Raw genomic sequence first — 18312 nt, 5'->3', positions numbered from 1 at the left:
TTAGCCGTGATGTGGCTAACAATTCCCTCAAACTTGTCTTGGGAGATGGTATGCGACACATACGCCTCGTTCAAGACCTTCAACAGAGCTTGCCGATGCGGTTCGGAGCTTAGGATCAACGACAACAAAGTGATCTTTGCTGGTGTCTTGTGAAGTTGATCCACAATGGAGTACTCGCTTTGTTTGATGAATTTTAACAACTCATCAGTCTCCTCCTCGGATTTTCTATCTTCCTCGGTTTTCTCCTTTTCTTTTCCTTTATTCTTGGGAGCTTTATCGTGCAGATCTTCGGGAGTGTAGATCCTGCCACTCCTAGTCATGCCCCCAAGTCCAGCGATGTTGGAGATATCGCTGTCGGCAGAAGAGTGGATGTCGTATATCCACGGCACAGCCTTATTTGTTTTATAGGGGAAAGGCCTCGGAGCGATGATCCTTAACGGTGTCGGACCTTCCCTTTCGTCTGTCTTGATTACCAACAACGGCGTCGTCGTGTGTTCGCTTTGCGCAGTTGTTGGTTTGCATTTAATGACCAACGGCGTGCGATCCATTCTGAACATACGCATTGATTATTTCTTTCTTTTTATTAACATTTATTATTAAATTACCGGGAGAGATAAATGCAAATGAATGACTATGAGATGCAAAGGCGATAAATCTCAAGAATTCGATTTTATTCATTGAAGAAAGTGTACAACTTTTTATACAATGCTTTGAAGTAATTTTTTACAATAAGAGAAAAGCCGGTAAAAACCCACAGGCGGGTTCATGTTTCTTTGCCACTCATCTTCGGCTTCCTCGATGTGACGACCCATTGCTTTAATCTGTGTATGGACCGCTTGGCTCATATCGTCACTGATTTTCTGAGCCTCCTTCGCTTTCTGAGTATAGTAGTTGATCATGGCCTGTAGCTCATTAAGCTCGTCTTCGGCTCGATCCTTCTCCTCTCGGAGTCTAGCCATTTGTGCTAGTCCCTCCCTCTCCTTTTTGCGGAAATCGGAAAGGTTTGCGGCTTGTTGTTGAGCAACTTCCCGCCATTGTTGTGCGTCGGATCGAGTCAAGAGCAGATCTTCTTGCATGTTCTTGATCAACTGAGCCTGCCTTGCATGTTCGGCTTCCAGGTGTGCTATCTTTGCATTGACTTCTTGGAGTTGACTACTCGGTTCAATCTTTGGCATTTTGGATGCCCGCGTAGTCTCCTCGTTGAGGTTAGCACACTCGTCCTTGAGCCGCTCTATCTCGTGGTCTTTCTTCTTGCATTGCCTTTGAAGACCATCAATAGTAAAACTGGATTCTTCATTTTTTTCTTCAAGAAACCTCATTTGAGCTTCCATACTTTCCAGCTTTTTGGTCAAGGCGTCGACTTGTTCTTGCATTAACCTCCTTGTGGTAGTGGTTGCGCAAGAGGTGGATGGTTGAGGCACCCCTCTCTCGTTCCTCCATATCTCGTAGTCGGTGGAGGCGGATACCCGAGGCTTTCCAAGCTCGCGATCTCCCTCATAGATTGGTTTCTCCCATGCTCTAATGACAGCATGCATGTCCCTCTGATGTTCGGAATCAAAGGAGAAACACAACCCTCCAAGCTCCTCTTTGGTAAGAACAATTTGAGTCCTCATGAGTTGCCTCATAGCCAATCTAGGTGAATAAGCTATGCAACCTCTGAGGCCCATTAATGGTACGCTTGGATAATTGCCGCATCTTGTTAATACATTGCTTGGACGGAACCAAGGACAAACCCACGTGAAGTGCTCAATACTCCACTGTTCCATCTCTTCCTTCCACTCGGAAGCATACCGGCGGCGTACGGGGATCTTCGAAAAACTTCTCAAAGGGTCGGGCAAAGTCCCCATATGACTAGAGGCATAAAAGTGTGTGATGCCCCACACATACAACAAGGAAGTACAGCATCGGATAGTTTTCCCTTGCTTCTGTTGAGATAAGTTGACAGAAAGCAAAGTGTCGGCAAGAATGGCAGGCACGGGACTCTTCATATGTACGTCCCAAGCAAAGAAGGCGTCCATGGCAGCATGGTCCACTGTGTTAGCGTGAAAGGGGAATAAGATCATCCCAAACACGGCTAACGCTAGAGTCTTGTTGAAAGCTAACCAATCTCCCTCATCAGCCAAAGAAGAAAGGTGGTTTTCAATCATAGCAAGCTTCCAACCCTTGATACTGCCGTTCCCCACTAAAGCAGATAATCGTGGCGGTAGTTTGACTTGAGTGGCAACTCTCTCTACGGCCACATGATTTCCATGAAAAATATAGACCCCTGTTGATTTGGGCCATCGAAGCATGAGTTCGTACTCCTCGAGAGTAGGAACTAGGTCAAACTGGGGGAACTCGAAACAATGTAGATCGAGACTCCAAAAGTGGACCAATGCTCTCAGAAAGGATGGATCTACACAAATCTTCATCAAGTCGAGAACTCGTCCATAGGATTTTTCAAACTCCAAACGAGCTTCTCGTGGCATCAAGGTACAGAGGTGATCCAACCTCTCGGCACGGTATAATAAGAAGTCCACTTTCTTTAATTGCCCTTGCAATCCCCTAGATCCCTCCATGATCTACAATAAAATGCATGTTATGAGATGATGGAGATGAATATGCATGCATAGTGTTTATTTAACTAAACATTATCATGTTTCTTGGGATTTTCCTAACATGATGCATGATATTGCTTGGTTTAGGTAAATATCATTTTTTGTATTTTTGTATTTTTTGGGTGAAAAGGGAAACTGCCTACGTGAATGTGATGAGGGTAGATGTTAACACCATGCACTAGAAGATCCTTATTTCTATTTATTTTTATTTTACTAAGGATGTTGTATGTTTAAAGAATGCAAACGTATGCTCATACAATGTCACATAGTCAATGCACAGACAATTCACTCATCCACGAACAGTCACGAGCGAATCACGAGGTAGGGGTCTCCTGCAGAAAAGTGCATATTCAAGGAGGATCTAACTGTTCTCACTTGGTCAAAGGCCCTCAAGGTGCCCCCATTATAGGGACCCAATTCCTCTCGTCGTAGGTCGATGGAAAGTTCCAACGCACCGTCGGACTCAAGTTCATGGTTATCACCTTGAGTGATGTTTTCTGACAACGGTCTACGGGCACCTATAGACCCATTCGACAACCGGCCGTACTAACATCCACTCCCTATGGTTAATCACTCATGCCCCCGGGTATAGAGGGAACTGTTGTGTGCAAAGGTTTGTGTGCAGTTTTTATTTCAAACAATTGCGGAATTTAAACATACAACAGTTATTTAAAGCCATATAATAAAACATATTATAATACAAGCAAGGGGTAATGAGGTAATTTTAACTATTATTTGTTAAAAATAATCTGTCACTAAATGGGACTGACTCTCGAGGCTTCCCCAGCAGAGTCGCCATCTGTCGCCACCGGCCCGAAACGGGCTTTCGGCATTCGCGAAGGATGGTTGGACTCGTTTATTTGTTTGAAAAATGTGGATTGCTAGAATGACTTATTCTCAAACTGAGACCTCGTCAAACGAGCAATTTTATTAAAAGGCTCACTAATCCATATTAATCCCAAGCGGGACCCTCCATGGATTAGTGGTTTTCATAAAAGGAGGGTTCGTGGAGTCGCCACCAATGTTTTACTCAAAACATTGGAAAAAGGGATAAGGCAATTGATTTAAAAATCAACTTTGGCCACTACAACCAGAGTTGGGTAAGGGAGTCGGTTACGCGTGGGGAAGGTGTTAGCACCCCACGGCGCCCCTTTCGGGTTCCCTATGACAGATTATTTTTTAAAAGAACAGTATAAAATTACTAAATTACCCCTATTTATTCTAAACAATTATGAATTGACTATCTACATGATGACAGTTTAAATGTGCACACAGAAAGCAGTAAAAGGAAGGATTGAAGGGAAACCTCTTGAAGCGTGCTTTTTATAAAAAATGAACTGGGAAGCGTTTTGGCGTTCCCTCGCTCTACAAGCCTGCTCCTCGCTCTCCTAGAACAAAATTTTAACTAAGGGAATCAAAAAGATTTCCCCTCGACTAGGTTCGATCCTCAAGCAAAATGGCTCGGGGCTCAAGAACTTCGTCGGATCAACTCTCCGAGTGATTTCTAGGGCAGAACACTGCTCAAAAACCCCAGAATACTCAAGGAGAGGGTTCAAACTATGTTGAAAAGTGTGGAATGACGTCCAATTGACGTCATATTTATAGGGAATAGGCGCAATACGGCCTACAGGGGCAATACGGCCGTATTGAAATTTTTGAACTTCAATACGGTCGTATTGAAGTTCAATACGGTCGTATTGAAGTTCAGAAATTTCAATACGCCCGTATTGAGTTCGCCGCGGTCGTATTGAAGTGTCAATACGGTCGTACTGACTTCAGTATGGCCGTATTGAAGCTTCAATACGGCCGTATTGAGTTCAGTACGGCCGTATTGGGCTTTTTCCCTCCACTTCTTTATTTTGAGCTATTCTAAGACCTCTGGACCTACAGAGAACCCTCCTAGGGCCTTCGAGGAGTCCTTCTGGCTGATTATCCTTCAGTCTTCGAGAGTCTTCAAGCTTTATTTCCGACCCGGACAATTTTAGGGGTCTACATGACTTACCTCAACCACATATCCATTCTAAATCATCCGTTTTTCCTTTCTGTCTTGTCCCATCCTAATGACATATATTGTTGATGGTTGTCAAAATTTAAACATGTCCAAAAAAAATGAAAATGACCCGCTGGGATGAAAACCCGCAAAGGGCATCCTAGGCAAAAATTAGGGTGAAAAAAAAAAGAGAGCAAAAATAACCCGCTAGGATACATCCTAGGCAAAAGTTAGGGTGTCTAAACAAAAAGAAGAAAAGAGAGAGCCCCAAGACGGTTCAACACATCAAACGGCCAATACAACTAAATGTTGTGCATCAAGCAAAGTAATTTATTCGTGAGAAGGAGCAAGGGGAAGCCACCTTCTAAAAAAAAAAACTAAAATCAACATGCATTGCATGCATCCAAAAACATTTCACACACTTAGAAAGCTTTCTTTATCCATGGGGGATTATTCAAAAAATAAATAAATAAGTCTTGCATAAATAAGCATTCAACATTTCTGCATCCCAACAAGAAAAGCCAAGCACAAATTCCAATTGACAGCATCTGAACAAAAGACAAAAGCAGCCTAAATTAGAGGCATCACAACACACCTTTTGTCCAACATCCTTGGGACAATATCTACCACAATTCAAGCAAATCAATGAGGGCACCGACAGTTTCCTCAAAATACAACAAAGGTCTGGAGAGACTGTACTCGCATCCCAATCCGGTATACGACAAAGCCGTGAGGGAAAGGTTTGGAGAGACTGTACTCGCATCCCAATCCGGTATACGACAAAGCCGTGAGGGAAAGGTCTGGAGAGACTATACTCACATCCCAATCCGGTATACGACAAAGCCGTGAGGGAAAGGTCTGGAGAGACTGTACTCGCATCCCAATCCGGTATACGACAAAGCCGTGAGGGAAAGGTCTGGAGAGACGGTACTCGCATCCCAATCCGGTATACGACAAAGCCGTGAGGGAAAATTCTGGAGAGACTGTACTCGCATCCCAATCCGGTATACGACAAAGCCGTGAGGGAAAGGTCTGGAGAGACTGTAGCCATCTCCTAATCCGGTATACGACAAAGCCATGAGAGAAGCTGAGCTACGAAAATACTCCCTCTTCAACAAGCTACAAATAAAAGAACGCACTATCACAAGAGAAACAATGGAGCATCTACTTGAAGATCGAAGATCAGGTGTACAGTTTGTCAGCCTTGTTACCCAATAGAGTATGCAACCAACACTCAACTACTCTAAAGGGCGAGGACACGAGCAAATACACCTATCCAAGAGAAGGAACGTAGAAGCGTCAATACCAAAGAGACGAGGAGGATACCCGGACGAAATGTCTACGTCTTTACTTACCTTCGGAAAAGCAACACATAGCTACTCCAAAGGACAAGTAAAGAGGGGCAGCTGTAGACACCCAATTTCGTCCGGGGGGCACACAAACAAAGAAATGGACTTCCGTTATGAAGGGAAGGAGCTTTCGAAGCAGGCAAACAAAAAGACAGGACATCAGAAGGCCTAAAGGCAAAAAAAAAGGTGGTTTTAGTAGCCCGAAACGGGCCGTTCCAAAATCGGAACGGACCGTTCTAAAGTCCGGAACGGGCCGTTCTGGATTTGGAACGGGCCGTTCCTAGACTCATAAAAAGGCATAAAATTGTAGGTTGGAACGACCGTTCCATACCAGAACGGGCCGTTCCAAACCCCCATCAAAGGCCAAAATTTTGTACCCTAGAACAGTCGTTCTGAAATCAGAACGGCCCGTTCTGGTCCCCCAGAACGGGCCGTTCCGTTTTCAGAACGGGCCGTTCCAGGGTACGAAATTTGCCCATAATGATTGGGCCAGAACGGGCCGTTTCGAATCTGGAACGGGTCGTTCTGGCCCCTTTTGGTTCCTATAAATTGAAGCTTCGGGCACAGTTCTCAGGGCGGCCAGAGAAATTTCGAATAAGACTCCTTTGAGCACGAAAATTCTCTATTTCTCTCCCTTCTATTATATTTTTTGAGATTTGTGTCGCATCTCTATACTCTCTCCCCCCTATTGTATTTCTTGAGATTTGTGAGACATACTGTAGTGTGAAAGGTCGTCATAAAGCACCTTTTTCATATTTGAAGATTCAATAAAGCTTGTTCAAGAGGTATTTCAGCTAATCTTTTTCTCTTCCTTTTATTTCTTATCTTTATCTCTTTTTTTTGTTATAATAAACGTCATAATGTAGATATTTTAGGGTTAATCGCTTAATTTATATTTTAAGCATGATTTATATTTTAAGCATGCAAATAAAATATTAATAGAGGGGATTCAATATTTAATTTATTAATTCTTATAATGTTAACTTCATCATAGGGTACCAATTGAGGGCGCTGTAGGGGTGCTTAATACCTTCCCTACACGTAACCGACCCTCGAACCCAATTCTGGTTATCAAGGCCATAGTTGGATCTTTAAAAAACCTTTTCTTTTTCCAATGTTTTGAGTAAAATATTGGTGGCGACTCCATGAACCTATTTTCAAAAACCATTAATTAAGGATTAGTCTGGTGTCAGGGCATCCCTTAATTAATGAGACTTTTAAAAGGATGTCTAAACCATACGTCGTGAGATCGGAAATTTTCGGGTTGCGACACCCCCCCCCCTCTCTCTCTCTCTCTCTCTATATATATATATATATATATATATATATATATATATATATATATATATATATCTTCTACATGCATAAAAAGAGTAGCAACAAGAGTATCACACTATTGTGGAAAATTCATCTTCTCACACTTTAAGAATTATTTCTTATTACTAAATATATTTTAGAGTGATGTTTTTTGTTTTGGAGATTATTTGTTGTACATGATCAATGTGATGGATTGTCATATCTTGAGAGATGACCGTACTATAAATTAATTAATCTGTGTAGTAAAACATTTTCTCTCTCTAAGGATTATACTTAACGTACTTCAATCCAAATTTCTTTAAACTCTTATTCTTATTTGTTTTAGTCTTTGTTAATTTAATTTATCATTTGTTATTTCCATAGTTTCAACATATCTCATATCGCATGTTAGTGTGAATTTTAATTTTATTTAACCAAAAAAATAGTACATGTAACGACCCACCTTAGGTCATCACATCAATAACCAACCAAAATAAAAGAGCATTTATAATAAAAAAAATAGAGCAAAAGCCAGCTACGCTAGAGTGTAAAAATTGTTTTCATAATAGCAAACATAAGTATATTAGTCATTCTCAGTAAAATCATACAGTCATCCAAAATATATTAACATTAACCATTAACAGAAACACCCTAGGTGCTGGTCAAGCTCTAAGCCTAGCCACTTCTCAAAGCAGCTACCCAGAAGACTCCTTGCTATCCTATGGCTTCACACCTGATCTGCTCCCCCACATAGTGAGATCATCACAGTTCCACCACATGGAAACATAAGGGTTAGCACGTATAAAACCAACCATAGTATAAATATCATTTAACAATTATTTGTTCAAACCAACATGTATTTCCAAGATAGATATAAACCAATAGCATACATATTAATTAAAGAAATCCATAACCCTAGTATACAATCCATACCATATGTATACATAATCCACATCCAAAGCAAAGTCACACCACCGTATAATCCATGATGTAACCAACACATCCAAACCAAATGTTGGCCTCAACACCTATCCAAACCAAGTGTTGATACGGTGAAACATGTCAGCAACCCATGTCTCACGCCTAACCTCTCATGGAAAGTATACAGTTGGATTACGTCGTCACGTAACCCTGGTGGGGTCACCTCATCCATCGGTATGACTCGACCCAGACCCATACCGGTAGCAAATAGATACTTAGAGGAGTACTTCAGAATCCACCTAACATCTGAAGTGGTTTACTATATAATCCTTGGAAAAATTCCAAATTGGAAATCCTCACAATGGGATTCCGAAATTCCATATTTTCTCCAAAGATTATATCCCTGATCTCACCAAGAGATCTCCCATCCATAACCTTACTCCTCTCAGTCCTATTTACTTTTCCAAACCACATACACATAACATACTTCATAATTATATATATATAAATATAATCATAACCATGCCAAATTAAATATCCAAAACAACCACCAACTTGAATAAATAACAACCATCAACTTAAATAAATAACAACCTTCATACAAACAAAATAGCATATTAAAAGTTATACTACTCCTATCATGCTCATGTATACTAGATTAAGTCTTATAAGTACTACCCTTACTTAGCATACTAGATTAATTTTATAAATGCCACCCTTACTTGGATAAACCTGAATTGAAACTCGGGCAGAAACTGAGACTATAGCACAGCTGCCTCCCCAAGGCTCCTTCCGTCTAAAACAGGGACCGGAGCTAAAATTAGGACAGAACCTCTTCCTCTGGATTTCCCTTGGTCTTCAAAGAGAAGAAGAGGGAAAGAAGAGAGTATAAGAGAAGATAATGAGAAGTGTTTCTTGGGATGGTTTGCAATGGAGAAGTGAAGGCCTATTTATAGCCTTCATGACACATTAAAATAATGGAAAATAATGAAAAAATCTTAGACAAAACGAAATGGGATGAGTTGGATGCCATATTCTTTTCCGCACCGATTTTTGACCACCGAATTTGAATTTCTAGAAGGCCGAATGTGTGAATGGTTACTTCATGAAAGTTGTAGATGTTTCTCTTATCTTTCCATAGACACCGACTTTACATCATTTGGACAATCACAGCCCAAGTTATGCTCCAAAAACCGAGACTTGCCAATCAGCCCAGCGAGAAACAATTGTATCAAAAAAATTCCAATTTTGTCCTTCTATACGACCAAATTTGAAAATGGCTATTTCTGTAAAAGTTGTGCGTTTTTCTCTTAGATTTCTATTGAGACCAATGTTTCATCATTTGGACCACTACAACCCAAGTTATGCCCCAAAAACCGAGACTTGTCAGTCAGTCCAGCGAGAAATGATTCTTAAAAAAATTTCACAGCTATCTAATTAGATCCAACAACACACATATCTTTCTAAGCATAAATGGAGTGTGAATTATCTATATTTAAAGTAAAATATAACCACCAAATTATGACCAGATACCACATAATAATAATGACAATAATAATAATAATAGTAATAATCATGTTGGAAACTGAGATGTTACAATTCTCCCCAACAACAAAAATTTTCGTCCCCGAAAATTCACTTACTCAAAAGAGATATGGGTATTGATCCTTCATATTGTCTTCCAACTCCCTAGTGGCTTCATTAGTGTCTGCATCCCAAATAACCTTCACCAAATTGATAGATTTACCTCGCAACTTCTTAACTCTCTTGTCTGCCACTGAAACTGGTTGTTTCTCAAAAGTTAAATTCTCCTTCACTTGCACTGCCTCTGATTCCAAGACATGACTCGGATCGTGAATATACTTCCTCAGTTGTGACACATGGAATACATCATGCAGATTAGATAGAAATGGAGGTAATGCAATCTGATATGCCACTGGTCCAATCCTCTTGAGAATTTGATACGGTCCAATAAACTTAGGATTCAACTTCTTCGCTTTGATAGCTCTTCCCACACCTGTGGTAGGAGTTACCTTCAAAAATACATGTTCTCCCTCTGAAAATTCCAAAGGTTTCCTCCTCTTGTCCGCATAAGACTTTTGTCGACTCTGAGTAGCTCTCATTCTTCCCTGAATTTGTTTCACCTTTTCAGTAGTTTGCAAGATAATCTCTGGTCCCACCATCATTGATTCTCCTTCTTTAAACCAACACAAAGGTGTTCGACACTTCCTCCCATACAGAGCCTCAAATGGTGCCATTTCTATACTTGCGTGAAAACTGTTATTATAAGTGAACTCAACCAAAGGCAACATCTCTTCCCAACTCCCTAGATGATCCAAAATACAAGCCCTCAACAAGTCCTCCAAAGATTGAATAGTCCTCTCAGATTGCCCATCAGTTTGTGGGTGATAAGCAGAACTGAGTCTTAACTTAGTTCCTAACGCCTGATGCAAACTCTGCCAAAATCGGGATGTAAAACGAGGATCCCTATCAGAGATGATACTAGAGGGCACACCATGTAATCTAACAATCTCCTTAATATACAATTGAGTTAACCTTTCTAAGGACCACTTTATATTCACCGGAAGAAAATGAGCACACTTAGTTAATCTATCCACGATCACCCAAATAGAATTACAATTCTTAGCAGACCTTGGTAATCCAACAACAAAATCCATGGTTATACTATCCCATTTCCATTCAGGGATCTCCATCATTTGTAACAAACCTCCTGGTTTTTGATGTTCCACTTTAGCTTTTTGACACACAATGCAAGATGCAACATACTCAGCTATCTCCCTTTTCATCCCATTCCACCAAAACATTTTCTTCAAATCTTGATACATTTTTGTCATACCTGGATGTACACTCAATTTGCTTTTATGAGCTTCCTCAAATATCAATTTCTTCAACTCCTCATCCTGTGGAATACAAATTCTACTCTTGTACCTCAAAATTCCATCTGTACCTTGTTCAAATCCTTCAGCTTTCCCAGAACTCATCAACTCCTTAACCTTGTTCAAACTCGCATCCTGAACTTGTTTTTGTTTCACCATCTCTAAGAAATCACTAGTAATGGTAGTCATACCACAACTAATGAAATTTGGGGCAACCACCACGTTAAGATTCATATCCCTGAATTTCTCTACCAACTCCATCTCTTTAACCATCATGTAAGACATATGGAGAGATTTTCTACTCAAAGCATCTGCCACCACATTTGCTTTACCTGGATGGTACATTAACTGAAAATCATAATCTTTCAAAAATTCAATCCACCTCCTTTGCCTCATATTTAACTCTTTCTGATCAAACAAATATTTCAGACTCTTATGATCACTGAACACATCAAACTTTGCCCCATAGAGATAATGCCTCCAAATCTTCAAAGCAAAAACTACCGCCGCCAACTCTAGATCATGCGTAGGATAATTCCGTTCATGAGTCTTTAACTGCCTAGATGCATAGGCCACAACCTGCCTATCTTGCATAAGAACACATCCTAAACCTTGATGAGATGCATCACAATAAACCTCAAAAGATTTATTAGGATCTGGCAAAATCAACACTGGAGACGACGTCAGCTTTTCCTTTAACTCTTGAAAACTCCTTTCACACTCCTCCGTCCATACAAAGGGATGATCCTTCCTGGTTAGCTGTGTTAAAGGCATAACTATTTTAGAAAATCCTTCTATGAATCTTCTATAATAGCCAGCCAATCCCACAAAACCTCTAACTTCAGTAACTGATTTCGGACGCTCCCACCTCAAAACTGCTTCCACCTTAGTAGGATCAACTGCGATTCCTTGTCCAGATATTACATGGCCCAAGAACTTAACTTCAGATAACCAAAACTCACATTTTGATAATTTTGCAAATAATTGTTTCTCCTTCAATACTTGCAAAACTATCCTCAAATGTTCTCTATGTTCTTCTACAGATCTAGAGTAAACTAGAATATCATCAATGAATACTACAACAAACTTATCCAAAAAAGGTCTGAAAATCCTATTCATATAATCCATGAAAACAGCTGGAGCATTCGTCACTCCAAAAGGCATGACAATATACTCATAATGACCATACCGAGTCCTGAAAGCAGTCTTTGGTATGTCCTCCTCCTTTACCCGTATCTGGTGATACCCAGACCTCAAATCAATCTTGGAGAAAACAGAAGCTCCTTTTAACTGATCCATCAAATCATAGATCCTTGGCAATGGGTACTTATTCTTGATTGTCAGTTTATTTAACTGCCTATAATCTACACATAACCTCATACTACCATCCTTCTTCTTTACTAATAACACGGGTGCTCCCCACGGAGAGACACTAGGTCTGATCATCTGCTTCTCCAAAAGTTCTTCAATCTGCTTTTTCAATTCTGACAACTCTGCTGGTGCCATTCTATAAGGAGAAATGGATACTGGTCCCGCCCCTGGTATAAGATCAATACTAAACTCCAACTCTCGCTTTGGTGGTAATCCAGGAATATCATCTGGAAAAACTTCTGGAAACTCTCTAACAACCTCAATACTATTCAACAATTTTTCATTCTCTACACTAATAAAGGATAGGATCATAAACCCTAGAGCTCCATCCTTCAACAACCCATCCACCTGTCTATTAGAAATAAACCTTTCCTGTTTAACAGCAGGAAAGATTAATCTCTTCTCTGAACAATCTATCAAAATCTTATTGATAGAAAGCCAGTCCATCCCTAAAATCACATCCAAATCCGATAAAGGTAAACAAAACAAGTTCACCTTATAACAACGCCCTTCTACTTCTATTGTACATCCTAAACAAACCTCAGAAGTCAAAACAGACCCTGAAGCTGGGGTAGAAACAACTAGATCCACACTCAAGGAATTCACAACTAATTTTAATCTCCTCACACATTCGTAAGAAATAAAAGAATGTGATGCACCAGAATCAAATAGAATAGAAATATCATTACCATCAATTTTGCCCTTCCCCTTTACTAGCTCAGATGATGTTTCAGCTTCAACACTTGTTAAGGCAAAAACACGTCCTGCTGCAGTAGGTCGATCCACCTTTTGGTTCTCTCTAGCTGGAGCATTTCTGATATTGCAATCTTTAGATATGTGACCCACCTTGCCACATTTAAAACACGCATAATTCTTTGTAGGACAGTCCCTCATCATATGTGGGCCTCCACACGTATAACATCTAACAGCTCCTGTAGTAGTAGTCCCCATGGGTTTCTTATTAGCATTCCCAATCTGAAATTGGGATGGTCTCTTTTGAGATTGTTTCCCCCTTCCAGATGATCCTTCTGGTCCTTTCACCATTTTATTCCCTCCCTCAAATCTTTCAACCGTTTTTGCCTTTTCAACCAGCATTGGGAATTCCATAATTCCCATAGGAACAATGGTTTTCTTCAGCTCAAATCTTAGACCTTCACTGAACTTCCTGCATCTCCATGCTTCAGTGATAGCTTGAGAATAGTATCTAGCCAAGTGTTCAAACTTGACCACGTACTCCTGTATTGACATGTTCCCTTGTTGCAGTCTCAAAAACTCGGCTTCCTTAGCATATCTGGCGCTATCTGGAAAATATTTCTCCAGAAATACCTTTTTTAAAATTCTCCCAATTCACCGCCTCCCCTCTGGCCTTCATCATAACCTGAGCACCTTTCCACCAGCAGCTAGCCTCACCCACCAACATATAAGTAGCATAAACAAGCTTCCTCTCCTCGGGGCATTGCATCACCATGAAAATTTTCTCTATTTCTTCAATCCATTGGTCAGCAACTTCTGGTCCATCAACACCTGTGAATTGAGGAGGATTCCCTTTTCTAAACTCTGACAAGCCTCTATACTCATCAGGTACGTTAGTCCTAGCTGTCTCAGCTGCAGCCCGATTGGCCTCCATCTGAGCCAACAAAGTATTCTGTTGTCCAATAGCAGCAGCAATTAACTCCATAGCTTGAGCAATTTGCCGCTCATCCATGCTTGAAGAAGAATTAGAATGATTTCCCCTACCAACCATCCTAAAAAAAATCAAGGAATTTTATGAGTTTACACTAAAACTCATAAGAAATTCCTAATCAAGATCAAGAAACTCATGAAGTTCCTTTCATTTCCACACAACGGAAATGCAACAAGACCATTTCCCACAAACCCTAAAGAGACTTGACCAGCTCTGATACCAAAATTGTAACGACCCACCTTAGGTCATCACATCAATAACCAACCAAAATAAAAGAGCATTTATAATAAAAAAAAATAGAGCAAAAGCCAGCTACGCTAGAGTGTAAAAATTGTTTTCATAATAGCAAACATAAGTATATTAGTCATTCTCAGTAAAATCATACAGTCATCCAAAATATATTAACATTAACCATTAACAGAAACACCCTAGGTGCTGGTCAAGCTCTAAGCCTAGCCACTTCTCAAAGCAGCTACCCAGAAGACTCCTTGCTATCCTATGGCTTCACACCTGATCTGCTCCCCCACATAGTGAGATCATCACAGTTCCACCACATGGAAACATAAGGGTTAGCACGTATAAAACCAACCATAGTATAAATATCATTTAACAATTATTTGTTCAAACCAACATGTATTTCCAAGATAGATATAAACCAATAGCATACATATTAATTAAAGAAATCCATAACCCTAGTATACAATCCATACCATATGTATACATAATCCACATCCAAAGCAAAGTCACACCACCGTATAATCCATGATGTAACCAACACATCCAAACCAAATGTTGGCCTCAACACCTATCCAAACCAAGTGTTGATACGGTGAAACATGTCAGCAACCCATGTCTCACGCCTAACCTCTCATGGAAAGTATACAGTTGGATTACGTCGTCACGTAACCCTGGTGGGGTCACCTCATCCATCGGTATGACTCGACCCAGACCCATACCGGTAGCAAATAGATACTTAGAGGAGTACTTCAGAATCCACCTAACATCTGAAGTGGTTTACTATATAATCCTTGGAAAAATTCCAAATTGGAAATCCTCACAATGGGATTCCGAAATTCCATATTTTCTCCAAAGATTATATCCCTGATCTCACCAAGAGATCTCCCATCCATAACCTTACTCCTCTCAGTCCTATTTACTTTTCCAAACCACATACACATAACATACTTCATAATTATATATATATAAATATAATCATAACCATGCCAAATTAAATATCCAAAACAACCACCAACTTGAATAAATAACAACCATCAACTTAAATAAATAACAACCTTCATACAAACAAAATAGCATATTAAAAGTTATACTACTCCTATCATGCTCATGTATACTAGATTAAGTCTTATAAGTACTACCCTTACTTAGCATACTAGATTAATTTTATAAATGCCACCCTTACTTGGATAAACCTGAATTGAAACTCGGGCAGAAACTGAGACTATAGCACAGCTGCCTCCCCAAGGCTCCTTCCGTCTAAAACAGGGACCGGAGCTAAAATTAGGACAGAACCTCTTCCTCTGGATTTCCCTTGGTCTTCAAAGAGAAGAAGAGGGAAAGAAGAGAGTATAAGAGAAGATAATGAGAAGTGTTTCTTGGGATGGTTTGCAATGGAGAAGTGAAGGCCTATTTATAGCCTTCATGACACATTAAAATAATGGAAAATAATGAAAAAATCTTAGACAAAACGAAATGGGATGAGTTGGATGCCATATTCTTTTCCGCACCGATTTTTGACCACCGAATTTGAATTTCTAGAAGGCCGAATGTGTGAATGGTTACTTCATGAAAGTTGTAGATGTTTCTCTTATCTTTCCATAGACACCGACTTTACATCATTTGGACAATCACAGCCCAAGTTATGCTCCAAAAACCGAGACTTGCCAATCAGCCCAGCGAGAAACAATTGTATCAAAAAAATTCCAATTTTGTCCTTCTATACGACCAAATTTGAAAATGGCTATTTCTGTAAAAGTTGTGCGTTTTTCTCTTAGATTTCTATTGAGACCAATGTTTCATCATTTGGACCACTACAACCCAAGTTATGCCCCAAAAACCGAGACTTGTCAGTCAGTCCAGCGAGAAATGATTCTTAAAAAAATTTCACAGCTATCTAATTAGATCCAACAACACACATATCTTTCTAAGCATAAATGGAGTGTGAATTATCTATATTTAAAGTAAAATATAACCACCAAATTATGACCAGATACCACATAATAATAATGACAATAATAATAATAATAGTAATAATCATGTTGGAAACTGAGATGTTACAATTCTCCCCAACAACAAAAATTTTCGTCCCCGAAAATTCACTTACTCAAAAGAGATATGGGTATTGATCCTTCATATTGTCTTCCAACTCCCTAGTGGCTTCATTAGTGTCTGCATCCCAAATAACCTTCACCAAATTGATAGATTTACCTCGCAACTTCTTAACTCTCTTGTCTGCCACTGAAACTGGTTGTTTCTCAAAAGTTAAATTCTCCTTCACTTGCACTGCCTCTGATTCCAAGACATGACTCGGATCGTGAATATACTTCCTCAGTTGTGACACATGGAATACATCATGCAGATTAGATAGAAATGGAGGTAATGCAATCTGATATGCCACTGGTCCAATCCTCTTGAGAATTTGATACGGTCCAATAAACTTAGGATTCAACTTCTTCGCTTTGATAGCTCTTCCCACACCTGTGGTAGGAGTTACCTTCAAAAATACATGTTCTCCCTCTGAAAATTCCAAAGGTTTCCTCCTCTTGTCCGCATAAGACTTTTGTCGACTCTGAGTAGCTCTCATTCTTCCCTGAATTTGTTTCACCTTTTCAGTAGTTTGCAAGATAATCTCTGGTCCCACCATCATTGATTCTCCTTCTTTAAACCAACACAAAGGTGTTCGACACTTCCTCCCATACAGAGCCTCAAATGGTGCCATTTCTATACTTGCGTGAAAACTGTTATTATAAGTGAACTCAACCAAAGGCAACATCTCTTCCCAACTCCCTAGATGATCCAAAATACAAGCCCTCAACAAGTCCTCCAAAGATTGAATAGTCCTCTCAGATTGCCCATCAGTTTGTGGGTGATAAGCAGAACTGAGTCTTAACTTAGTTCCTAACGCCTGATGCAAACTCTGCCAAAATCGGGATGTAAAACGAGGATCCCTATCAGAGATGATACTAGAGGGCACACCATGTAATCTAACAATCTCCTTAATATACAATTGAGTTAACCTTTCTAAGGACCACTTTATATTCACCGGAAGAAAATGAGCACACTTAGTTAATCTATCCACGATCACCCAAATAGAATTACAATTCTTAGCAGACCTTGGTAATCCAACAACAAAATCCATGGTTATACTATCCCATTTCCATTCAGGGATCTCCATCATTTGTAACAAACCTCCTGGTTTTTGATGTTCCACTTTAGCTTTTTGACACACAATGCAAGATGCAACATACTCAGCTATCTCCCTTTTCATCCCATTCCACCAAAACATTTTCTTCAAATCTTGATACATTTTTGTCATACCTGGATGTACACTCAATTTGCTTTTATGAGCTTCCTCAAATATCAATTTCTTCAACTCCTCATCCTGTGGAATACAAATTCTACTCTTGTACCTCAAAATTCCATCTGTACCTTGTTCAAATCCTTCAGCTTTCCCAGAACTCATCAACTCCTTAACCTTGTTCAAACTCGCATCCTGAACTTGTTTTTGTTTCACCATCTCTAAGAAATCACTAGTAATGGTAGTCATACCACAACTAATGAAATTTGGGGCAACCACCACGTTAAGATTCATATCCCTGAATTTCTCTACCAACTCCATCTCTTTAACCATCATGTAAGACATATGGAGAGATTTTCTACTCAAAGCATCTGCCACCACATTTGCTTTACCTGGATGGTACATTAACTGAAAATCATAATCTTTCAAAAATTCAATCCACCTCCTTTGCCTCATATTTAACTCTTTCTGATCAAACAAATATTTCAGACTCTTATGATCACTGAACACATCAAACTTTGCCCCATAGAGATAATGCCTCCAAATCTTCAAAGCAAAAACTACCGCCGCCAACTCTAGATCATGCGTAGGATAATTCCGTTCATGAGTCTTTAACTGCCTAGATGCATAGGCCACAACCTGCCTATCTTGCATAAGAACACATCCTAAACC

At 39.8% G+C, this 18312-nt stretch overlaps 1 protein-coding gene across 1 annotated transcript; it reads right to left on the bottom strand.

Moving 5' to 3' along the window:
* Window positions 1–694: 694 nt before the first annotated feature.
* On the bottom strand, window positions 695–5354 carry LOC145955842 (uncharacterized). The gene is made up of 2 exons (XM_083071065.1): window positions 3904–5354; window positions 695–2561 (listed from the first exon to the last, which is right to left on the bottom strand). Exon 2 carries the CDS (start codon window positions 2556–2558, stop codon window positions 699–701), a length of 1860 nt encoding a protein of 619 aa, XP_082927191.1. The 5' UTR covers window positions 2559–2561; window positions 3904–5354; the 3' UTR covers window positions 695–698.
* Between the last annotated feature and the right edge of the window lie 12958 nt (window positions 5355–18312).

Source organism: Cajanus cajan, chromosome 3, assembly GCF_000230855.2.
Source record: "Cajanus cajan strain Asha chromosome 3, NIPB_CcT2T_4, whole genome shotgun sequence".
Lineage (NCBI taxonomy): Eukaryota > Viridiplantae > Streptophyta > Magnoliopsida > Fabales > Fabaceae > Cajanus > Cajanus cajan.
The sequence above is the reverse complement of the archived record's forward strand: the minus strand, read 5'-3'. Positions and strand labels throughout refer to the sequence as shown.